General features: G+C 39.9%; 1 protein-coding gene and 1 non-coding gene across 5 annotated transcripts; both read right to left on the reverse strand.

Moving 5' to 3' along the window:
* Nucleotides 1-5,476: 5,476 nt before the first annotated feature.
* Nucleotides 5,477-5,561, reverse strand: TRNAS-GGA (transfer RNA serine (anticodon GGA)). Its single transcript has one exon. It is a non-coding gene; the product is annotated as a tRNA-Ser (tRNA).
* Nucleotides 5,562-8,831: 3,270 nt separating this feature from the next.
* On the reverse strand, nucleotides 8,832-26,223 carry LOC133883751 (mitogen-activated protein kinase 11-like). 4 transcript variants are annotated; one of them, XM_062323179.1, is made up of 11 exons: nucleotides 25,659-26,222; nucleotides 25,353-25,385; nucleotides 24,547-24,955; nucleotides 21,151-21,278; nucleotides 20,141-20,200; nucleotides 11,855-12,004; nucleotides 11,615-11,770; nucleotides 11,269-11,480; nucleotides 10,981-11,082; nucleotides 10,060-10,187; nucleotides 8,832-9,924 (listed from the first exon to the last, which is right to left on the reverse strand). In XM_062323179.1, exons 1-11 carry the CDS (start codon nucleotides 25,743-25,745, stop codon nucleotides 9,563-9,565), a joined length of 1,827 nt encoding a protein of 608 aa, XP_062179163.1. In that variant the 5' UTR covers nucleotides 25,746-26,222; the 3' UTR covers nucleotides 8,832-9,562. The 4 variants fall into 4 exon arrangements, with proteins under 4 accessions (XP_062179163.1, XP_062179164.1, XP_062179165.1 ...); XM_062323180.1 differs by lacking the exon at nucleotides 25,353-25,385 and having other exon boundaries at nucleotides 25,659-26,221; XM_062323181.1 differs by lacking the exon at nucleotides 10,060-10,187 and having other exon boundaries at nucleotides 9,758-9,924; nucleotides 25,659-26,223.
* Between the last annotated feature and the right edge of the window lie 17 nt (nucleotides 26,224-26,240).

Consider the following 26,240-nt stretch of genomic DNA (forward strand, 5'->3'; position numbering starts at 1 on the left):
AATATGTAGTCACTCCAGCAGCAGTAGTAGACGGCCATGTTTGCAGCGCTTCAGGCAGACAGGGAGAACAACTCTTGGATATTCTCATTCCTGCTTCAGCATATAGGTCTTTAGTTGCCAGCTGCACCTTGAGCTCCAGCACCGAGTCCTCTCCCAGGCAATGTTGGTGGTCTATTGAGTACTCCGATGTCAGGCTTCCCACTTTCAGCTCTTTTCACCACCGGAGTCTTATCTCTACCTATCGGGACTTCTCAAAGGCCAGTGCTTCCTTCGTTGACATCACCTCTGACCACTGGACCTCTTAGCTTCGAGGACTCTCTACAGCCGACCGTCCCTGCTCATCCCTCTCCAGTCAAGCCTCCTTCAGTTGTACATTCAGCTTTTGACGAGCTTAAGGCTACTCTTCAGCAGATAACAGCTTAGGGTATTGCTTCTTCCAGCTCTGACCCCCGTCCCGACGCAGCATCGTCAGAGGTTCCTGCTCCTTCTACATCATTCAGACTTCAGTGGGATCACTCTCACCTGTTGTTGACGCTACCACCGAGCTCATCTCTTCCAACTCCGAGTCCGACGCTTCTCAGTTTGTGGTGCGACCTTCTTCGACTGCATTGGCTCCTCCCTCTTCTTTGGCCCCGGATGCATAGATGTCTTCTCTTGTTGGTGCTTAGATGCCAAAGGGGGAGAGTCTAGTGATAGGGGGAGTTGGGTGAGAGAGTCTTAGCTTGAGTGTTTAGAGAGCTTTTTGTTTTAGGGGGAGTTTAGGAATTTGGATAGTTAGGTCCGGTTTGTTGGATCTTATAGATTTTGATGTAATGACAAGCTATTTGGCTTTCTCTATGGATGTGTTTTTCTTGTCATCACATTATATTTTATTTCATGCTTGTTTAATTCTTATTCTACTAGCATTATAAGTTGTTCTAGTGCTAGGCTTTCTCTTACTTAATTGTTATATGCTGCAAATTGCCTAGTATGATAGGGTGTACTTCAATTCATATCTCTATATTCTCAATTATGTTGTCATCAATCACCATAAAGGGGGAGATTGTAGCATATAGGCCCATAGGTAAGCGGTAAGTGTTTCGGTGATTAATGACAACCGTATCATTGTAACTAACAAATTTGTTTTGAAGGGTATAAAAAATTTTAGTTCACAATGATGATTGGATATTCTTAGTCCCTAAGTTGATTATATGGATGATCAAAGGAGATGTGCATCAAGATTAAGGATCTTCTAGTTCTTAGTGTCACAAAGCAGATGAAGGACACTTAGAGTAGTATAGGTCTTCTTTCTTAGTCTTTTGATTCTACTATAAAGAGGGGCTCAGAGTAGTAGCTCGACCTAGTTGAGTTTAGACTTGGTTTGATTCACACTTGTGAAATTCTAGCACTAGTTAGCTCAGAGAAGCTCATGGTAGAGATGTCGAGAAATTAGAGTGCAAAGAAGTTTGAATTGGATGAACTCAAAAATATTTACTTCACCGGATAGTCCAGTCATGTGAAAGATGAACTCACCGAATAAATTCTATGTCTCAACTCAGGAAGGTATTTAGTTTACCAAATGGTTCGGCGATAAAGATGATCTTTGCACTAGAGCTTTTTCTTGGTGACACGTGTCCTAAATTTTAAGAAGCGCTTCATCGGATAGTTCGGTGTTACACTGGTGAGAGCACTAGAGCTTTTTCAACCGAAGTGAAATTTTTCAAGAAAATTCAAGTTGAACTCACCGTATTATCCGGTGATAGAAAGAGGGGATCACCGGACTATTTCTTGCAGAGGCAAATTCAAAGTGTAGAAAAATGAAGCTCTACTTACCGGATAGTCTGGTGTTTACGTTGTGCTCACTGGACAAATACACCGAAGCAATGTTCAGAAGAGGCTTCACTCATCGGATGGTCCGGTGCATGCATAGAGGGATCATCGGACTAATTCTTGCAGAGAGGTTTGCAACTGATGTTTTGGCATGGTTCTTCTAACCAGATAGTCCGATGTGACTTCAGTGATCACTGGATGAGTACACCGGAGGATCAACGGCTAATGATACCTGGCACAGTGTGGCTTGGAGTCTGTACTCACTGGATTGTCCGGTGATTGTGAGATGGTAATCACCGAATCATTCGGTGTTAACAGAAAAGGTTGGTGATTAGACAACGGCTATAATTTGGATCTCTAGCCTATTAATACCCCTCCACTTAGTTTCATTGCGCGTGTAAGCGACCCAGAGTAGCTCATACACTATGTGTGTCATCAAGAAGCAAGAGAGAGCGCTTGAGTTGATTTTCAAGTCCCTAATTAAAGATTAAGGACTTTATTAGCGCTTGGAGAGTAGCAAGTGTGCATCTGGCTTTAGTTTAGGCTTGATCTTGGTCAAGTGAAGCTATTGGCTTATTACTCTTGGTGGTTGGCAACACCTAGCCGGTCTTGGTGATTGGTGGTATTTTCGGTGAGCTCTTGGAGTTCTTGTGGGAGCCCCAAAAAAAGCTTTGTACTTTGTTTGATGCCCGCTAATCCAGAGATGAAGAAGTGGAAATCATGAGGGAGCACTTGAGTCTTGGTGACTTAAGGGGGAACGATGTGGATGCTCCAACGAGAACTAGAGGGAGTGTCAACTCTTCAATACCTCGGGAAAAAATCCGGTGTTCTCTTGTCCATCTCTTCACTATTTTGTAATTTAATTTGAGCATTTACATTCTTGCAAGTTTTAAATTCTGCATTTTCTTAGTGACTTTGCTTGCTTGTTTAGTTGTCTTCTCCTAGTTTGTTCGTGTAGCCGCATTTCCTTTCTTCCAGACTTATGTTGTTTTTGTTCTAGTTTTCGGTATAAGTTTTTTAATTGCCCAATTCAACTCCCTCTTGGGCCATTTGGTCTTTTCAATAGTTGGATTATCACTGCCGGCAGTGATTGTCACTACCAGTTCTATAACCGGATATGTTAACCCAACAAAAAAAAATATGTTACTTCATCTTAAAAGGTCAGTAGTCTTGAAACCAAGTTGTAGACCTGTAAAATAGCAAGAAAAAGATAATTGTTATCTTAAAATAATTATAATGTATGCATAAACTACTGTTAGCCATTCATAAATAATGTTTGGATTATAACAAAACGTAGAGAATAAAAGAGACAAATGGAAGCATAACTATTCCTTTTTCTAATACCAGTAGTTTTCCTACGGGAAGGACCACAAGAGGCAAAAGCTTGAAGTAGCCAAGCAGCTAATACTCCAAAAAAATTATATAGTCCAAATTATATAGTTACATTTTAGGTCTTTATCTATGAGGATCGATAGTCCAAATTTTCTCCCTATCAACATACAGCACCTAATACAAACACAATAACACTGCCTTCACCTCGCTCGCTAGACGTGAGTCCAGCTAACCCCATGTAATAAATTGAGAATAAGCAACATCGCCATATCCCCATTTTCCTTTTCATTGAAACCAGCATTCCTTGTGTAATTTTACACATGTCTTAGTTTTTTTTAAGCATTGAATTCAGTATTCAACGTAGTCTAGCGGTTCGTCTCTCTTTGAGAGACCCTGTTTATTGCAATTTAGAATTGAATTGATTCTATCATTGATATATTTGTAATTAAATCAGAATCAGTAATCCAAAAGTTTTTTCTCTCCCCCACCTCCCTCCTTCCTTTTTTAGAGTATTCAAAATCATACTATAACTCTTGATATTTATTTTTTAATCAGAATTAGAAACTTCATTTGGTATGCTTGTATCTTCTCCTTCGTGAAATATTAATCCTTAAATTATTAACAAATAATAAAAACAAAATATCTCAAAAAATGTATATAATGATCAAATGAAAATTCCAAGAGATTGGCATTTTCTCTTTATTATATTATTCATATATATTATTCTTTTCTATGTATTAGATTATTCATCCAAGCCATATCAAAATGAAAATATCTGAAATCAAATTCAATATAGAAATTGGAATAGATTCTATTAGAAAAATGGATTTGCGAATTAGAGAAAAAAAGAAGGTTCAATGAATTCTATAATCCTATTGAAGAATATCATTTAGTTAATATCAAGCTAAATTTATCTTTCTAAAATTCTAATATTAATTTCTAAGTAGAACTTCAAATTTCAAACTAGTTAATAATTTATATTATAATTAAGTTATGACATTCTATGTTTCCTGTATATATTTCTATTTGTTATACTAATAAATATTTCTATTTGTTACACTATTTCTGTTATGTAAACCCACTTAGCTTAGAGGTTATAGCATCGCATTTGTAATGCGAGGGTCATCATTTCAAATTTGATAGTCTGTTTTTTTTTTCTCTATCAATGTTCAAGAATCTCTCTCTTTTTCTCCAAATTAAATGGAGAATCCAGAGTCTATTATGTCATTCTACCTTACAATTTTTCTAGATACAAAACACTAAAATAAATAATATAGATACAAAAATTTAAATGTTGATGAAATTCCATTTTTTTGGTTCTTTAGTAGATTTACTCTGTTTATCCTTTACTTTAATTCAATTTTGTTTTAATTTTGATGTACTCTATAATGTAAATACAATGAAATTTATTGTGTAAAATGAAATTTCAATAAAATAAAAAAGAGTCTCCTTGTCCCGTTATTGAGGATCTCGTTTAAAAAATAAATACGCCATCGAGAGCTTTACTAGGACTCACTAGAAAACGCCTAAATCCGATAGTAATCTGGAAAATAAATTCCATTTTGGGAGGAAAAAAAAGCATTGTATTTGTCTTCAAGAAAAACAGAAATTGTGTTTCCATTATGGTCTGATAGAATGAAAATTACTTAGATATGTACATATCGCTGGAGAAGGAAAAAGGTCAATAGGTTAAGTTTTACTACAATTATTTGAAATGCGTTTGGATAATATCGTTTTTTGATTGGGTATGGCTTCAACCATTCCTAGGGCCATCAATTAGTTAACCAGACATATTTTATTTAATGGTTGTATAGTTGATAAACCAAGTTTTCGTTGCAAAACTTGATATATTATTACTACGAAGGATAACAAAGATCAAAACATTTGGTTCAAAATTCTATTGCTTCATCCGATCTGAGCAAATTGCCAAAGCATTTGACGGTTGACACAATGCAATGTGAAGCACTAGTACAAAAAATCCTAGAAAGGAAGTGGGTCGGTCTTAAAATAAATGAGTTGTTAGTTGTATAATGTTATTCTTGTCAGAATTGAACTTAACAAAAATAAGAAAGATTCATAGAATTTTTTTCCTCTTCCCCTTTCCCCAAACTAAAGTGACCTAAGGCTCTTAATTAATATTTTTCCCATTCACCTAGAAAAAAATATATTAACACAAGCATTGTATTTTCTTTTTTTTTATTTCCTTTATGTGTATTTTACATACCACGGTAATTTGCTATAAGAGAATTTATATTAAATAAAGATATTATTGATGAAATAAATTGCTATTTTATTTTATACATTGTGATCGGTAACATTGATGAATTAAGAGAAACGGAAAGAGAGGGATTCGAACCCTCGATAAAAAAGTCTATATAGTAGTTCCAATGCTACGCCTTGAACCACTCGGCCATCTCTCCTACATAATCTTATTATGGAAAATAAACTAAGTGAATAGCCAGTTTTTGTGTTCCTACATTACATGTAAAGCCACAATCGCTCGGGGATTCCACAGCTCTATTGGAAAAATTCCTTTTCATCTAACTGGAAGGATCCAAGATTTTTTTTACTAGGAATTCCACTCCCTCAAAAGTTTTACTTTGGGGGAAAACCCATAGAAAAAGATAATGGAATATTTTTTCTTACGGAACAAGAAAATAAAGGAACTCTAGAATTCTATTATACCCAATGCTAGATAGCTGCCAAGAAACACAAGCCAAAAAAAAAACAATATGCACACCTGCCACACTTTCATAACTCCGAATACCCGGATTCGCTATAGTTCATCCTGAAATACTCTAACCACCCTACGAATTGGTTATTCCTAAACGAGTTATGAAGGGGATGATGAACATACCTTATCTCCACATTGGATCCAGAACAGAATCAAAGGGATCAAAAACCGCTAATTTGTATAAAGCCATCGATCCAGCCCACCCAAAAACAAGAGTTGTGTGCATTATATGCACTGCAAGCAATCAACCCGGACCATTCAATATGACAGTATGAACATGATACCAAGGCAAACCCATGGAAATACCTCTTTAGCAAAGAAAAATATACACGATGTTGTTTTATTTTATAGTATTGGAAAAGATTGTCCATATCCTACGTACTAAACCCTTCTAGGGGATTTTGTGCCAGAAAGCATGAATATTTATTTCATTCCATTAAAAATAAGAAGCCAATTCTATTTGTAAGAAGAAAGAGATGCAGATGTATTCTATACTTGATAAGTGCCAATATGTAATGGGTAGCTTGGGCTATTTTGAAAAATGAAGAATAGATCATTATAAGGCCGCAATTGAACAGACCGAGCAAGTACAAATTGACATAACATGAAACCTATTAATGCAAAAAAACCCATGGAGAGCGACAAAAGGCCACAGACCACTTAATTGACACCAACAAGTAAAATCCCCTTATGCTTCTGGGGCCCATAGTAGCAATAAAGAGTGTGCTAAACTATTAGCAAGGGTGAAAACTGTTGCGGTTAAGAAATTACAACTTTTCAAATAGGAACTAGCCAATCCATGGGTTTACCAAGAAGTTACAAAACTAGTCCCTGTAAACCAACCCCTAAAGCGAAATAAGCATAAGGAAAGAGCAATAGGTCGGACCATCCTATAAAAATGAAACGGTCCCTTCATAACCAATCATCTATAATATCAAATAGACCATTTTTTTTTTAGTAACTCTACCAAGGGCTATAGTCATAGTGATCCTCCTATTAAATTACTTCAACCACTACCGAGCACCTCATATTACTCTCAAGGCATGCAATAGTTTGATTATCTGTGGATGATTTCTTTCTCGTTCAATGCCCTTTTTCAATGGTCTCGAAGATAGAAATCTTGTATTTTTATTTATGGGATCACAACCGAGGTCATGGTAAATCCATGAATTTCATTCGATTAATTTTTTTTATTCCTTAGAAATAAAGAAATAAATATTTGAATTTAGCATTGGACTGGTTGACATTGCAAATTCTGTTTGCGCATCAGGATGGGGATGCTATTTATTGTTGTCCTCTGCAAGTAGCATTTTGAGCAGACTAAGCAGTTACTTTGAGCCTGGTGTATCCTTCAATCATTTAAAGTGCAAAGGTCAAAGAAAGTACAAGAGAGTCTGCTAATGATGCAGATAAGCGTATGTTCAGTATTCCATAATACGTAGGACCTGCTAAAAGTTTGACACATGAATTACTTGTAAAATAGTCATTGTTTGGCTTTTGTTTTGAGGTTCAGTAACTACCTGGTAATTTAAGGTCTATTTAGCAGAGCTCTCAGCGTAGCTTCCTAGCTAGAATCAGGGGAGCTCTGCCAAACAGCAGCTTTCAGCTTTTAGCTCTCTGATGGAATCCGTGACAGTGATTCTCTGAAATGAACTAGAAGCTAGGGAGCTGAAAAAAACAGCTTTCTCTGATTCACTTCCTTCACAGAATCGTTTTCTCCGTATAGTTTATTCTAAGAATCACTTTTAGCCTCATAATCACTTCTACCAGAAAATCACTCTCCACAGAGAATTTAAATCAGGAAGAGATCTACCAAACAGGCACTTATTCTTTCTTCATCTAGTAGTTTTATCTGTGGTCTACACCTATACTTATTCAGGTGTCTTGACAATCTGATGAGCTAATGTATAGTCGAATCCCCTAGCAAATTATTGCTATGCTTTTGCTGATTGAATTGAGCTGTCACCTGTATAGAGAACCCACTAGATAAAGCAAAATTTGGGGTTAGGCTTAGTAGGTAGAACATGAATGCTTCTACAAAGGAAGGAGTGATCAGCTACTGCTACATGTAGCAACATGCATTCCTGTATCTTTTCTTCAGATAGCGAGTGACATGCTTACTGGGTGTAATATTAAGTAGAGGATGGGGACGCAGAGGTGGGCCACGCACCTGGGGTGAGGTCGATGGAGACAACGTTGGAGGTGTAGGGGGCGGCAGCAGGGGAGGAGGCGGTGGGCGCCTGGGCGGTGCGTGTGACGGAGCGAGGGAGAGACAGAGCAGCAGCGACGGATGCAACCGTCACGCGCATGGGAGAGTATGAGGAATAAATGGCGAGTGGGGAGGGGACAGGGATCGGGAGAGGCGGTGGCGGAGCCGTAGCGGCCTTTCTTCGTGGCTTAGACCCAGATCTTTATACCACGAGAGGACACAAGTTGCTCTATCTTTACCGTCCTTTTCAATCCGACGAGTAAAAACTTCTTCACTAACGTAGCGTGACGTCAGCTCAAGAAACCGAGGCATTTTATATTGTAAAGATTTTCTGTTTTAATCAAGATACAAGAGAAACCATTAGTAATTTGTTAGTACGTATATATTAAGCACAAGAAGTCTCAAACAGAGGTACTAAGCACCCAGTTAGTTGAGGAAATGTACAACAGTGTTTCCACATCAACACAGGAGGCATGACCTTTTGATCCAGCTCTGAACACGTTGGGAACCAGATGATGTTATACTGCAAGGTGCAAGCAGAGCCGTGCTGTGATGGATTGGCTCACGCGGTGATGATTAAAACTGCTGCTGGCCCACACGATGCTCTCTTGATGCTGCTGCCTCATGCACGCGCGCTCGGAGCAGTCGTACGACGCGATCGTGTGTATAGGCAGAACTCATATCTCTTTCACATCCTTGTTTGAAAAAAAATTGTAAAACCTGATTGGTAGGGATGGGTTGGAAAAATTACTGAATAAGGGTCTTTCTAACATTGGTTTGCGTGTCAAAATTACATTTCCATGCATTCATCTCACAAGCACTGGAACAAAAATGAAAATATGATCATACCTAGTCTTTTCAACATTGATAAGCACTTCAGGGCTCTGGTGCAGAACATTAGGTTTTGATCTGACTGTCAGCGAATTACTGTACCACGCCTGCATTCTGACATCTAATTCAGCGGAACCATTCCAATTCCAATACATGGCAAACAACTGTCAGAAAACAAAGTCATTTTGACGAGGCGTTATTCACAGGATTGAAGATCATATCAGGCTAGGTCAACCTCAGCAGAAAACCATTCCCTTATGCTGTTGCTCACCACAAGCTTGCGTTCGTTAGCGTTTCACCTTGCACACCCATCAAAGAGGATGAATCTGAATGTTCCTTCGGCTAGCACATTGCTAAATAAAACATATACCTGATGTCAAACTTCTTTATCCCAAGCAACTAAGGAACACAGGACAACAATGGTATACAGGTCTTGATGGCCTTGACACCTGAAAGATTTTCTGTAGGAAAAGATAAGATTACTCAAGAGTGACCAGAGCTTCATGGTTTGAGTACCATAGGAATAAGATATAGATCGGATGTTTCATAGATTCGTAAGGTTCGGTTGCACATTGATGTTCACCCTTTGCTCAGTGGCAGATACAAAAGTCAGATTTCCATGATTAAACAGAATAATGGCCATGGCCCTACACCCCTAGCGTGCTGTAAGGTACGGTTGGGACTGTTCCATGAGAATCAGAGACTGCTTGTGCAGTGGTTCTGTCACTTCGTACTACATCAGCAGTAACAGACTGATGCAGATACAAGTACAAGTGCCCCGGTCTGGAGTCTACACTTGGAATAGTTCCAGGCATATATTGGTCTCGTCCTGTTGCATCAAGTAGTGACCCCCTAAATACTGGCTTCTGAAAACTCAGTGCATGATTTGGAAAATGGAGGATAGCTGGTTGCCATGGAAGTGTGCGTGATGAGCTCCTAGGATCATTCAAATCCTGTGAATTTAGACTGTCACAGGACATTAGAGGCCTAATGGTAGTTGAAGGCTTGCCTGCAAAGGAGCGAATGAAGACATTAGTTCTAACACGATCAGTCAGTAGATTTTAACTCTGACTTGACAAGAGCACAAAATCATCTTGACTAACACAGATAATTTATGTTCTTGAGGAATGTGAATTCACAATACCAGCAATACTTTCGTGTACTCCATGAATTTGTGCATTCCAAGATCCATCTACCACATGCTTTGTACTAGATGACACCAAAAGTCTATGATCCTTTGAAGGAATAGAAGCAGAGTGCACTACTGTTGACCTATGCTTGTGTCAAAGAAAAAAATACCACTACATGAGAGATCACATAGTGTGAATTCATTAACTTATTATGAAGCTATATTTCAAGTAATGCATTTCAGAAGGGTAAATGGCTGATCTGTACCCAATAGTTAGCTTTGTTGCCACGAATCTAGACCAGTTATTGTGGGTCGGATCAGTGTAAGATCAAGCAAGATTTCACTTGGTGGGGTAAATTTAAATCCTCAGTGAGCTTTCAGCACCACAAAGGGTCTCGCCAGGATAATATGAACTAGAAAATTCCGCTTCTACAAACTAGTATTCACTAAGAAATAAAAAATCCAAATGACACATTAGCGTTCACTAAGAAGTAAAAACTCTAACAGGCTTTTTTTTGTCGAGGTTCACATGCAAGTAGAGTATAGGGCTTGATTAGGAGATGGTAACTAGTTGGCTAATTGACAATGCTACAGCAAAAACTGGGAAATGAGAATTAACTTATCACTATTCTGAAACACCATGACAGAAGGGCCGGCAAGCTAATAAACTAATGAAGGTTAGACAAAAATATGTCTGGCCTTTAGAAATGTGTGCTTCAGTAAGACTTCGTAATGCCCAAAAGATATGTGTACGGCCAAAATAAACTTTAAGAACAGATGCATCATGCACTTATTCTTCTGGCAAATCATTCGTCCATGACCATGTAGATACCAGCCTTATATCAATTATGGAACAAACCTTATATAAGTAAGTGCTCAATGATCATACAAGGTCATACTACAAGTGAAACAAACTGAATACGAGACCGAAGTAACCTTGGCACAGAAGCATGTTTCCTCTGTACTGGTGCTACTAATCCACTTCTGTTGCCGTTTTCCTCAAGTTGGGAAAATTGTTCCCTAAATTGCTCTGTAGCACTGCATCATCAGAAAATTGACGAAAAGGTATCAGAGATTAGTAATGGGTAAAGGAGAATAAAGCAAACGCCAGTGGCATAAATGGCAAGGTTATGAAAATCATTTGCATACTAGGGAGCGTCCGCTTTGCAGTGGCATCTCAGTAATTCAAGAATAATAAATGGCATATAAAAAAATGTACACAACCTTAAGTGAAGAAAGTTTGGCCTTTGTGTCCCACTGGTGTACTCCTTCAGTAGTTGAGGGTGGTACTCCAAAATTTCTTGAAAAATCAGTTCCTTGATGTCCTCCTTTGTTACTCTACGGCGCTCAAATTCGAATTCCATTTTTGAAATTGGTTGACAAGAAGGTTCTCTCTCTACCTTTGCTAATCCGTTGAAGTATGGATCTATCAATGCCTATGATTTGCAAAATATGTCAAAATCATCATGACCCCAGGAAAGCGTAAAACAATAAGAACAAGGTCAGCCTTGCCAGGTAAAGTCTGTAGAAAAGACAAAGGATTAAAAAAAAAATCATTTGCAAGACATGCCTCTTCAGCAGATGGGCGATCCTTTGGATCAAAAGCTAGAAGCCTCCTAAGCAATTGTAAAGCTAATGGATCAGCCTTCGGAAATTTCTGCGAGAACGATGCAGGCTGTTTCTTCCGCATGCATGTCAGGTATTTTCTTGCCTTGTCATTCCGCACCTAAGCAGGATAGAATGAAATGTAGAAGCAGATTCACTGTAACTTCCAGTTTAATAACAAACTTCTAAAAGTCAAACATTGTACCTTAGAAATAGCATCTAATGATGGTGTCCCCAGAAGATCAGTTATTAGATCCAACTGGTGAACGACATTTTTTCCAGGAAATAAAGGCTTTCCAATCAACACCTCCGCAAAAATGCACCCAATACTCCAAATATCAATAGCTGGTGTATACTGCAATCCAAACAAAAGTAAATTCATTGATAGTGACACAAATAAATAGCATGCCAACTCAAATAAGGACCAGTGAATGATCTTCTTGTAGAAGAAACTAAACATGAAATCAATATAATAACTGCATGGTGTCCAATTGGGACCGTTCAAGAATGCTATGCACCACTCAAATGATTGATAGTCACATTTTCTACTGTTGGACCAGCAGCGTGAACAAACTATAGACATCATGCTGAACTGATCAATTTAATAGTAAAACAAGCTAGTATTTTGTTGTCTTCCTATTTTTACTGTAAATAAAGTGGGTGTCTCAACAGATACATTGTAAACAGGATAATCGGTAAGGTGTTCACACAAACTTTGGGGAGTCATCCAACTGAAATAGAGATTTATTCCGCCCAACTTAGCACAAACCACTTTAATGAATGATTGGATCTTGCAAGTCAAATGAGCTACCTTCCTAAACAAGTCTAAGCTGTTTTTTTATGAGACTAAAGTCCAAGCTGTTGTGTAGGTGAATTTAGCTTACAAGCCCTGACAAGCTGATAAGTCCCTGTTTTGAACTCCCAGAGGGGTGAAGCTTGATGGGTCGGTGGTGCTTGGGAGTTGTGATATGGCCCACAAACCTAATTCTGCAAAATGTCAAGTTAAACTAGTGCACAAAAAAGTATTAGTGCAAGGAGTTGGAGTTGTGTGCCAAGTTCCAGGGTGTGTACAAGCAGGCCGCTGAGCATGTTTCAGGGGGGAAATCAATTTCCACCCCTGCTCCCGAACAGTTTAGTGAGATTCCCATACAAACTTTTATCTAACAGCACATGTGATTATGTTCCTCCTGTTCGCAGCTATCCCAGCGCCAGGCTACAGTAGTACTACTGCTTCAGCATGCAACATGGATGGAAAGTGTAACAACCCATTTCTATCTCTCTCTCTCTCTCTCTCTCTCTCTCTCTCTCTCTCAGACCCACACGGCGGAACCGTCCCTAACCTCACGTTGATCCCCATCCACACTGCTCCCAGTTCGAAACAGCCGCCATTGATTCCGCAAGAGAGTAAGGAATGAAATCACACGTTAATGCTATTTCGAAACTGGCGGACCAATACGATCGACTCCGGCCGAAATTAAAGCAAACCTTCCTCCTCCCCGCCCCCTCCTCCTCCCCGTGCCTTTCCTTTCCTCTGTTGCACCGGCAGGCATCCGAATTCAAAATCCCGTTGACCCCGCTCGTGTTTAAGGCAACAAGTGTCTGAAGAAGCGCCCAACCGCTACCGAGGGGTAGTACCCCAACAATGCTCCAAGGCAAGGTCCAGCTCAACCCCAGGTATGTAACGGCAATCAGGTACCAGTGCAAGGCAATCGTGCATAGCAGAACTACGTACGATGAAGAGTCAATCATGTCACTGCTAAGGAAGCCCAGGATGCGTAGAATGTTGTGCTTGGTATGTTACTCGTCAACTCAAGTCCAGCATTAGTATTATTTGTTTATGGAGCATCACATTCTTTCATAACCACACAATATGTTGCAAAGTATAATCTGCCTGTTACTTCTATGAAGCAACCAATTATTATTAGCTCTCCTGAGGAGAAATGAGAGCAAAGTATATATGCCCCAAAGTATGTCTGAAAATAAGGAGGTAGATTTTCCGACCAACCTCATAGTTCTGAAATCCAATGGCATAAATGTCATTCTTGGAATAGACTGGTTAGCGAAGTTCAATGGGATGATAGAGTTTGCCCGAAGAGGAGTTCAACTAACTAACAAAGGTAGAATTTGTGGCAACCATTCCATCAGCCGTAGAGTGTGCGCTCAAATCAATTGAAAGGTGTTCCCATATAAGAGATCAGCGTGGTGCGCGAGTATCCAGACGTCTTCCCTGATGACTTGCCACGTATGCCTCCAAACCAAGATGTTGAGTTTATCATTGGAACAACCCCTATATCTAAACGACCATATAGAATATTTGCAAATGAACTAGCAAAGCTTAAGAAACAAATGCAAGGGTTAAAGGACAAGGGTTTTGTACGCCTGAGTTCGCCACCATGGGGAACCCTAGTTCTATTTGTCGAAAAGAAAGATGGTAGCCAAGAATGTGCGTTGATTATAAGGTTCTCAATGATGCAACCATTAAGAACAAGAACTCGTTACCCAGGATTGAAGATTTGTTTGATCGGCTAAAAGGAGCATGTGTTTTCTCCAAGATTGATCTTCGGCCAGGTTACCATCAGTTGAAAATCCAAGAGTCGGATACACCCAAGACAGCCATCAGTACTAGATATGGTCTTTATGGGTTTACAGTTATATCGTTTGGATTAACCAATACCACAGTTTATTTCATGTCCCTCATGAACAAGTTATGAAATACTTAGATAAGTTCAATGGTATTCTGGTTTCCTCAAGAGATGAACAAGAACATGAGGAACATCTAAGGTTCGTTTTGCAAAAACTTAGACATAACCGGTTATATGCCAAGTTCAGTAAATATGAGTTCCGATTGAAATAAGTCTCTTTTCTTGACCATGTTATCTCAGCAGGAGTAGTAGCTGAGATCCCAAGCAAACTTAGAGATGTATTGAATTGGAAGCTACCCAAGAATGTGTCAGAAATCCAGAGTTTCCTTAGATTAGCAGGGTATTATCGCCGATTCATATAAGGTTTTTCCAAGATAGTCAAGTCACTCATGGCATTGTTACAAAAGGATAAAAGGTTCCAGTGGTCCGAAGCTTATCAGGCCAGCTTTAAGGAACTGAAGATAAGAATTAACTATAGCCCCGTTACTCATTTTGCCGGATGTTCGTAAGAATTTCGATATCTATTGAGATGCCTCACGGCAAGGTTTTGGATGTGTTCTTATGTAAGAAGGACAAATCATGGCTTATGCATCCAGGCAATTGAGGAATCATAAGAACTATCCGACTTATGATTTAGAGTTGGTCGCAGTTGTTTATGCTTTGAAGATTTGGAGACACTATCTCGTCGGTAATCGGTGTGAAATCTATATGGATCACAAGAGCTCAAAATACATCTTCACCTAGACAGATCTTAACCTAAGGTAACGTAGATGACTGGAATTGATCAAGGACTACGATGTAGGAACCTACTACCATCCTTGAGCCCACCTATATAAAGCCTGTGACCCCCTCGACCTTTCCTCCAACCCAATCTCACCAAATTCCGAGCGAATCGTTGAGATCCATAGCTCTTCGCCGCCGCCGCCGCCGCCATTACCGATCAGTGAAGCTCACTGCCACACCGCTCCGAAGCTTGTCACTGCCGTCCAAGGTACCCAACAGAACCGCATGTTCACGTTGAGGCTTCCCCGCTGCTCGCCGTCGCCGAAAGACCAACGGAGCTTCGCCGCCGAAGAGATCATGTGAGCTCCGCCGCCCCTCTTCATCGTCGATCGTCTTTCGGTGTTTTTCTACCCTCGGTGAGCCTTCCATCGCGTTCCCCGTATGTGTCTTGTGTTTCGCCACACGCCGGAGCGCCTGGGTCGCCGGAGCGCGGTTCCAGCGAGTCTGCCGCCGCAAATCCTTCAAAGCCGCCGTTTCCCCGCTCCTCCCCGACCGCCGTTCGCCTTGCGCTGTTAGATCTAGATCCTACGGCCCAGATTAGATCTAAAACATACCGGTTCGGCAACCAACCAGAGCATGTCACATGTTCACTTTAATCCCAATCAGCCTCCATGTCGTGTCAGCCAGCCATGTCATCGCCACGTGTGCGCCACCCCAGCAGATCTCGCTGATGTGTCAGGCCAATCATACCCAGTTAGCAGCCACACAATAAATAGGATTTTTCAATACAAAAATAATTCCAAATATTCCCAGGAATTGATAATTTTGCAGTTTAGCTCCTGAACTTTTCTGTAATTACAAAAAGAGCCCTATCTTTTTACACTTAGGTTTCTAAACTTTTCAAAATTACATATAGGTCCCTCTATTTCTACAAAAAGGGCCCTAAATTTTTTTGTTAATTACAAATTAGTCCTTTCCTTTTTCAAATTAAACCCTAAAACTGTTTTTAGCGTATCTTTTTCGCCGTAGCTTCGTTTTAAGCGATTCTTACGCCGTTAGATTCATTTCTCCAAACTCTATCTTTCTAGATAAGTTTTATCTTGTTGTTCTTTTGTTTTGTGCTCTGTTCTTAGTGTATTTTATTTGTGTACTTTGCCGATAATTGTGCGATTCGTCGACAACATCCTGGATCAATTTGAGGAACGTCAAGATCAAGAGTTAGTATACACTAAGCAGCAGCAAGGAGAAGACAAGTGTATCATCTTGAACCCATGATTTAAACTGTTTTGTTTTACAAAATCGCATACGGTGTTTGGCAATATAATGGGTAGTCACCTATGTTAGGATTTTTCCTAGATTTTCCCTTATCATCCCCTGAAACCTAGATGGTTTATGATTAGATATCTTTGATAGGTAGATTGCTTAGCCATGCTTTTGGGATACTGAAAAGTGTCATAATATTGACTAATAAACATATGTAACAATGGTGGTTAACTTGTTAATGGTTTAGCACCTTGGACCTTGAGCATAGGGATATTGGTGATAGTGGTCATGGTTATGTGGTTAGTTTAGTGTGCTCAAGTTACCCAATTAAGGATCAGTTCGTGGAGCGACAACCCGAAAAGTTCCGTACAAACACGAGACTGATATGGGTAGGCTTAACCGATTAATTAACGTTTTTTCAGTGTTGTGGGGGGGGGGCAGATGGGAGGCGTGGATGAGAGAAGTTAATTCTCAGAAACCACAAGGCACAAGAGGAGGCTTCTAGGTGGAAGTACCTGACGGTAAAACCTGGAGTGTTGGTGACACATACTGGAGAATTCTTTGTAAAGACTTCGCAGTGATCTCCTGGCAACACACCACTGGCGTGTGTATAGTGCTTGGCCGGCATTGTAACATGGAAACTTTAGTCATCTGATTGTAGATGATGATATCACGACTCATGATAAAGTTGTACAACCTCTGCAGAGTGTAAAATCTAATATATCAGCTATGCTCGCAGTCATAAGAGACTTGGATGATTGGATCCTCACATAATTAGTTGGTTTTGGGTATAGGAATGGTTGTGGTTATGGTTTTGGTTATAGTACAAGAAGTACTATGTGGTTATAGTTTACAAGGTGGGAACCTTGTAGGTTGGTTGGTTATATGGGATACATTCAAGTAACAATTGTTTAATGCTTTTCAATTACATTACTGTTTTCTTAACTCGCATTTACACAAATATACCATGTGTCAACATATTCTTATCTTAAACCTGCATGCCATTACTTTACTACACTTGTTGAGTACTCCATGTGCTCACCCTTGCTATCTCGTACAATACATATGCTGCTCAGTGAAGGACTTTCAAGATTTCCAAGACGACGACCTGGTGTTCCAGGATTATGTCTTCCGGTCAGTGCCTGTGGAGTGCTTTGTCGCTAATGCTTTCGTTCCGCTGTCGTCGTTTAGTCTGTTGTCGTTTAGCTAATAGAGTTGTTTAGGTGAAGTCTTTAATGTAAAAGTTATTATTGTAAATTAAATATTGTTTTTGTTACTTCACCTATAATGTCCTTATGTGTGATGAACTTTCTGGGCACACATAAGACGCACCTCATTTTGTCCGTTAAAATCAGGTGTGATAGAGGTAGTATCAGAGCTATACTGACTGTAGGACCGTAAGTCTAGATAGAATGGTTGTGCCATAGGGTCATATTTTAAAGGTCTATTTTGAAAAAATCTGTCCTCATGCTTTTCTGACCTCTCATCTTCTCTCCTTATTTGCCTATGGAAATTCATTTTATTCAAACAATTTTCAATAGTCCCCCTTTCAAAAATTTTAGTCACCCAGTTGCTTCGCTGAGAAGGATGCTCTTGAAAATCCCACTTGATGCCTCTACCTTATATGAAGTTCCTGATGATGAAGTTGAAGACCCTTCGCTATAAAAAGGAATCGTCTACCACAACACTGAAGATAGGAGATCCACCCCCGCACAAGAGAACGTGCCTCTATGCCCCCGCCATAGAAGAAGGATCAGTCGATTCTTTTTTAGGATCCCGCATTAGAGAGGAGCCCTAGTAATTTTGCAGTTTAACCCCTGAATTTTTCTGTAATTACAAAAAGAGCCCTATCTTTTTACACTTATGTCCCTAAACTTTTTCAAAATTACATATAGATCCCTCTATTTTTACAAAAAGGGACAGTTGCAAAGAAACCACTACTCATGTTGTTATTGCAAGCTTACCACTAGAAAATTGCAAAAATACCATTAAAACTGTCATTCGAGTGGTATCCTTGCAAAAAATAAAAAACCAAGGAGGTATTTGCAAATGCCCCTTACAAAAAGGTCCCTAAAAGTTTTTGTTAATTACAAATTAGTCATTTTCTTTTTCAAATTAAACCCTAAAACTGTTTTTAGCGTACCTTTTTCGCCGTAGCTCCGTTTTAAGCGATTCTTGCGCCGTTAGATTTGTTTCTCCGAGCTCTATCTTTCTAGATAGGTTTTATCTTGTTGTTCTTTTGTTTTGTGCTCTGTTCTTAGTGTATTTTGTTTGTATGCTTTGCCGATAATTATGCGATTAGTCGACAACGTCTTGGATCAATTTGAGGAACGTCAAGATCAAGAGCTAAGATACACTGAGCAGCAGCAAGAAGGCAAGTGTCATTGATCATCTTGAACCTATGATTTAAACTGTTTTGTTTTACAAAATTGAATGCGGTGTCTATCAATATGATGAGTAGTCACCTATGTTAGAGTTTTCGTTAGATTTTCCCTTATCATCCCTTGAAACCTAAATGGTTTATGGTTAGGCATCCTTGATGGGTAGATTACTTAGCCATGCTTTTGGGATACTGAGAAGTGTTATAATCTTGACTAATAAACATATGTAACAGTGGTGGTTAACTTGTTAATGATTTAGCAACATGAAACCTTAGACCTTGAGCATAGGGATGGTGATAGTGGTCATGGTTTTGTAGTTGGTTTAGTGTTTGCTCAAGTAATCTAATTAAGGACCGGTTCGTGGAGTGACAACCCGAAAAGTTCCGTACAAACACGAGATTGATATGGGTAGGCTTAGCAGATTAATTAGGGATTTTTCAATGTTGTGTGGAACAGATGACAGAAGTTAATTCTCAGAAACCACAAGGCACAAGAGGGGGCTTCTAGGTGGCAGCACCTAACGGTGAAACCTGGAGTGTTGGTGACACATACTGAAGGATTCTTTGTCAAGATTTCATAGTGATTTCTTGGCAACACACCACTAGCGTGTGTAACTTGGCCGGCATTGCAACATGAAAACTTTAGTCATCTGCTTGCAGGTGATAAAATCACGACTCATAAGAAAGTTGTACAACCTCTGCAGAGTCTAAAACCTGATACATCAGCTGTGCTCACGGTCGTGAGAGACTTGGATCCTCACATAATTAGTTGATTTTTGGTATGAGAATGGTTGTGGTTATTGTTTTGGTTATAGTACAGGAAGTACTAGGTGGTTAAAACCGGATGTGACATAAATGCACTATTGATAGTCTTATGCATAGACAAGACATGTGATCTTCCAAGAAAACTGGCACTACTCACCCATTACCACTGGTAACTGAAAGCCTACCAGAAGTCCCATCTAGAGATTAAGATATAGAAAAAGACTTCACTTTTAGTTAACTTAAATATTAAATTATGTAAGGCTGGAAACCATTGTAACCAGTGGTAAATGGTAACAAGGATTCAGGAATCATCTTCTGGTTAAAATTTTCTTGGAATTTGAGCTATATAAAACTGTCATATTACTCGAAATGAGATTTTCTGGGAATAAGTAAGCATAGAAGATTCAAGAGCATATAGAAAGTAAAAAAAAAAAATAGATGCTAAGTTGCGTCTTTATCAAACACTTCCAAGAAGTCAAGTTTCAAATGTTAGGTTCTGAGCTGATTCTTCTTAGGTTCTCAAATAAATGTCAGAATTGAAAGAAAAGCCACTAACCAGACAGGTGCAAACTATTTGCTCCAAAATATGTTGATGAATTACCCATCCCACCCCCAATAATGTGCGCACAGTGAAAAGATTAGCACCCACTTCTGATATCTTTTAGGTATGCATCATTAATTTACATGCTTGTCAGCTGCTCTAACTTCAAACCCTTACCTTGGAGTAGAATGATCCACACAGTTCAGGCGCTCTATACCACCTTGTTGCCACGTAATCCTGCAAAAAGGAATACATGCTATCTGTGAGTTTTGATAGTGGCCAATGAGTAAATAATAGAAAGCAAAGGTAAGTTAAGGCAAAGCAACAGCCCACCCCCTGGCCCACACCTACACAGGATTATCTGAATCCAATATAATCTGTTCCTAACTCGTAAACTACAGGCACATCACCCACCAAAAAAACAAGTGAGGGAAAAACCTTGTTATGCACTGCCATCTGATGAACTGAGACGTTACTCGAAGTAACAGTGCATGCCATTTTTTACCTTTCATTTTGTGCGTATTTTTCATAAGAAAAAGTGTACCTTCCCTCGTAAAGTATGGTGGTTTGTCTACTTAACACCCTGAAATACCAGGTATCATGCCCCCTTAAGTATTTAAGACCATTTCCGTAATGTTTTTATTTCATCTACTGAGTCATCACCACGTTGCTAAACATGTCATTCATAATGGTAGAAAAAACTGCCCAGTATTTAGACAATTTGTATACTTCAGGGCCAAGAAACATGGTATTATACTTCCCACAGGGTTTAGTAGACGAATCACCATGCTTCAGAGGGTAGCAGGCTAAGTATATCCTTTTTCATTTACTTTCACTTTACCTTTCTCTCAAACAATTGTACGATAGGTTATCATAAAGTTTAGCATGACTGCTGGAGTGCTGGTTGACAGCGCTCGATACCTGATGTTCCAATTCTGGCTGGCAAGGGTATAGCACTGCTAAGTATTGGTGTCACAAGGATACGATGAAGTGCATATACATACAGGAGATTGAAAGGCATAATGTGATATGATGTCACAGGGCTATTCAAACAACTAGTTTTGTCAAATAACTTGTGAAAGAGGCAACTGAAACTTAGAACTATTGAGATAATAAACTACTACTGCAAATCTACCATCAATGCATGATAAGATTATTAGAATAAAATAAAAGGAATAAATCCTTACGGTCCAGAAGATGGTAGTGGGTGCATCATTAAATGAAACTCTTGCCAAGCCGAAGTCGCATATTTTGAGTTTGCAATTTGCATTAGCAAGTATATTTTTTGGCTTTAGATCTCGGTGATAGACATTTGCTGCATGAAATCAAACACAACTATAGTCATTTAGCTCATGTCTAGCAAATAGGAAACGCTATATAATGCCTCAACATTAATAATCGAACATGCAAATATGAACTTGTGTGCCATTTGTACAACCCGTACTCAACAAATAACAAATCAGGAATGATGTTTATGCTGAATGCTTTAGAAAGATGATAAAATTGTCTTAGACATGATTCCCTGTTGTTAGCAAGATATATAGTCATCCTGTATACCTTAACTAAACTGCAAAAACAAACAAAAAATAATTGATGTTTGATATGATATGGAATTAAACTGTAGTTGCAGATTACCATCCTGTGCTCTATATATATGCATAGTCGCATACAATTCACCAATACTCAGTTACACACAAACCACATATGTGTACTTACACTCTGCTAGAGTCAGCCACTTCCCAGTCGGAGGCATTGTTTCCTCATGAAAATAAGAAAAATATCATTGAAAATAATTCAAAGGAAGAGACGTTACTCTTTACACCTTTCCTCTCCTCAGCAAGTCCCTGCTCAGCATACCAAGAGAGCGGCTGCTATTGTGAGAGCACCAGCCACATAAACTAAGAAGGGCCAATGTTGCCTCATTTCCATTCTTCTCAAACTTAAGCCACACCCCATATATCAGCTTCTAATTTAACCTTCTTGCCATGTAAACTAGAGGCTCCTCTGTGACAGCTTGGCCTAAAGTGGAATTGGAGCAAGAGCAAATTGACATCTCAACAGAGGGCAAGACCCTAATTACTCTTGTATCTTAGCTACTATATTAAAATAATCATCAGGCTTAAAGTGAGGAAGAGCATCCACAGATGCTGATGAGGGGCGGCGGCATGATAGCCACTCGCCGCAGACCCTGCTTGAACCAAAACATGTAACGCCTCACCTTACGATTTTTTTCCCACACCGTCACTCTTTTTGCGAGGAAACAATGCCTCTGTTTAAAGGCAAGTGAAGGACCCGAACAGAGTAGTATAAATTGAACGTTTGGATCTTTTGGAGGTATACAAACGAACCATATCCTTTTAAAGGTATAGCACCATATTTCTCTACTCTACGTTGATTTTGCATGCTCATTACCTTTACGTACAGAGGGCCTACAAAAAGGTAGAAGGGTGATTTGCAGATTTGCCACTAAAAAAGACCAAATTGCATATTTTCTACTAAAATTGCTTATAACACATCATTCCTACCATCGGACTAGGAAGGCTGACTAAAGTCGTTAGCTAGAGGGATTTCAAGTTGAGAAAGACGCGTATGCCCCTACCTCATAGATGGTCACAGCTGCTAGGGGTGGAAAATGGATAGCAGATATCTGTATTATCCGATATTCGTATTCAACCAAATGTTAATGTGTAAAAAAAAATCTGATTGACAGATGAATACGAATATGGATATATCCGAATTTGTTTCCTAAATATGAATATGGATATATCCGAATCCATTTTCCCAGAAATGGATATGGATATCCGTATCTAGTGTGAGCTTGGTGCTGCGCACGGTGGCTAATGAGAGCTCGCTTTGGATCATTGCCGGGGCTCAAGACCTTCGGTATTTGCTAGCTGGGTAGTTGCAGGGGGTCCTCGGTTCATTTAGTTGGTCGGTTTCTTCCGTATTTGTCATGGCACATATGTTCTTTTCTCGTGTGGGTGTGGGTTGAGTGGTGTTTTTATACCGTGCTCTTTGTATTTCGTTTCTCTTTTCTTCTTCTTTAATGAAATGACTCGCAGGTCTCCTGCGCGTTCGAGAAAAAAAGAAATACTTTTATGGAATATAAATATGAGTACATAAAGTTCTATTTTTTTATCTTGTTCTCTTAATTTTTTCGATCCTTCCTATTATTTTGTATTGTACCACGTATATTGTAGCAATAAATCTATCCCTTTGATCTCCCATCCAACGGTCCAAAATCATTTAAAGTCATGGTAGAGGATCAATCCACTAAAAATGAAGTTCCTTATGTTGAATTGCCATCATGCTCATGTCAAATAAATTTATTATTTCATAATTTTGTCGTTAAAGTTGTAGGATATTCGCATACAACTGAAGCTGGTACGTATTCAGATGCGGATTCGTATTCACATTCAAGGATATTCGGATTCGTATTCGTATAATAATATGGATACAATATGAAAAGTGGGTTATTCGATTCGTATCCGATCTATTTCCACCCCAATCTACTCCCAGCCATCCCATTGTGTCGCTCATAGTGGCCAAACCCACCACAAGGTGGCTCCCCAACACACACCACACCACTCTTCATGGCCAAAGCTACCTGCCATGCCACCACTCCCCGATGGTCCACATCCCCCACGGTCGCTGCCGCACGCCCCAGCATGCTCAGTCACCATAACGGCCATGGCTGCCTCGACCTCCTTGTGCAACTCAGGGCGCTATGACATGACCTCCTGTTCCTCCTCACAGCTGGCCTCTTGCTGCTCCTCACTGCTCCCTCCATACTCCCTGCTGCAGCTGCTCCTTGCGCCACCCCTGCCATGTGGGCTCGTTGCCCCGCCACTGCAGTTCCTCCTCCCTACGACTTCCCCAGCCACTGGTCTTATCCACCTCTCTATAGTTCTCCGCCATAGCTTCAGCAAGGAATCATGTGTTTTGGCTCCAACCATGGTGAATCGGCCCTAATGCTTGACTGAGGGGGGCTGTGGTCATTTCACGCTACTATGGATTTCTAATTTTATTGTGTGCAAAAGATAACATGCGTTGATAGATAAAGGAGGGCATCCTATAGGGGAGAGAACTTGGCTAGGGAGAAAGATAATCATGAGATAAGTAACTCTTCTTAAACAAGGAGACAACTAAATCTCTCAGATAAGGGATTGTATAACTAAATATGACAACAGATTAATTTATTCTACTTAGCCCATGGAACCTCTGCTGTGTGTCAGTTCAGTCCCAGTGTTATTTACAAGTGAATCACATGCAACTATGCAAGGGCAATGAAATGTCGAAAGTATCAATTTTCTGCATGGTTCTAGGTGTTGTACAAGAATAGAAGCATATTTAACTCTGAGATCATCATATTGATAACTTATTAACAGGAAGGGGAAGGAAGGAAAAATCAAATTTGTTGAATGGTTGCAGCGCTATTTATAAGGAAATAAAATATGATGCAACTATGCAAGGGAAAGAAAGGAATAAAGAATCTATTTGCAGCATGGTGCAAATAGTTATATACGAATAGAAGCACACTTCACATTGATATTGATAATTAAGAAACATGAGGAAGTGGATACCTGTGTGAATATATTTCAAAGCCCGAAGCATCTGGTACAGGAAAAACTGATAATGCTCCCTTGTCAAATCATCATTGGCCTTTATGACCTGATGAAGATCTGACTCCATAAGTTCAAATACCACATATATATCTTTAAAATCCTTTTTGGATGGGGGTAGCATTATATGCTTTATCTCCACTATGTCAGGGTGCCTAAGAAGCCTCAGAAGCTTTATTTCACGGAGTATGCGTGCAGCATCTGATATATGCTCAAAAATGTTGTGTATCTTCTTTATTGCAACCTTCTCTCCAGTTTGTGTATCATTTGCTGAACATACAAGTCCATAACTTCCTTTGCCGATGACCTCCAAAATTTCATACCTATTAGCATCGCCATATTCAGCAAAGAAATCCATTTCTCTCACATTCTGAAATAGAAAATAAAAATCAGACGACTAATGCTAATCACATATAAAAACTATAGAACACATAATAACATTGTTCACATGTAATGACACCACTATCATTATAATCACAATAAAGCTGCAAATCAAATGCCTTATTGCTTATGGTCATTGGCAAGACCACAGAAAAAGATGCCTGAGGTTTGAGCTGCAGATTTTTTTTCCCTTTGAGGTTGCAAACCTGTTCGTTTCGAAAAAAAAAAAGTTGCAAACCTGTCCAGTACTCCCATCAGCGACGAGAAAGAATTGTTTCAGGATACATGCAGTCAATTTTTTTAAAATTATGCTATTGATACCTTTGTGAATATTGAGATTGGACATCAAAAAATGATATGCATAGATTTGTCTTGAAAAGTACTACCTCCATTTCACAATGTTTGTCCGGTCCGCATACCTAGGAGGCACAAAAGTTAATCTTTATCGAATTGGATCATTCTTGCTCTTACCAAGGTTAGGAATGCAAGTTCCTGGTTAACGGAGCAAAATTGTTAATCTAGACTGCCTGTGTTGCAACATTTCACCAACTCTTTAAGAATCAGCATTCTTTTAATCGCCTAAACTAAGTGCCTTGAGTCTACTGTCCATCATTTCGATCCATTTTCACTACCTTAACCCCGTTAGAGCTAGTAAGATCAAACAATCCAAGAAACAGAGGTCGAGCTCGAACCTTCTTACGCCAGTCGCTGTTCTGCATCTTGGCGCCACCAGAGGAAGTCTCCCAAGATCCAATCTTTCTTTCTCTCTCTCTTTCCATCGATCCACCCTTTCCTCAAGAAAACCCACCAGACCGGCCCCTTGATCTCTCTCGCTCAGGCGCAGTGCAGCCGCACTTGCCCCATCTGCTCCTGCTCCGGCTCGCGAGCCCGCAGTCGTCCCCGCCCCTCCTCCTCATGCACCCCTCACTGCCCCCTACCGTCTCAGCCGCGGCCACCGCCACGGCCGGGGTTCTCGAAACGCTTAGAAACGACGCAGCATAGCAGGGGAGGCGGCGGCAGTTCCTCCTCCGGGATTGGAGTTGAGATCTTGGTAGGAGGAGCGGCGGCGGCGCTGAGCGGGGAAGAGATGGGAGGTGGCGGCGGAGGAGAGGGCGTCCTGTCGGCGGGCTGTTGTGCGGCCGCGGGCGGAGCAGAGGTGACCGGGATGGTAGGGTAGCTGTGGAAGGGTGAGCTTTGCGTGCGCTGGGTTGAATGCGAAGGTAGGCTACGATGCAAATCTGGATGGCAGGTATCTTGGCTTGTGCATCATTCTT

Source organism: Phragmites australis, chromosome 10, assembly GCF_958298935.1.
Source record: "Phragmites australis chromosome 10, lpPhrAust1.1, whole genome shotgun sequence".
NCBI classification, from domain to species: Eukaryota; Viridiplantae; Streptophyta; class Magnoliopsida; order Poales; family Poaceae; genus Phragmites; species Phragmites australis.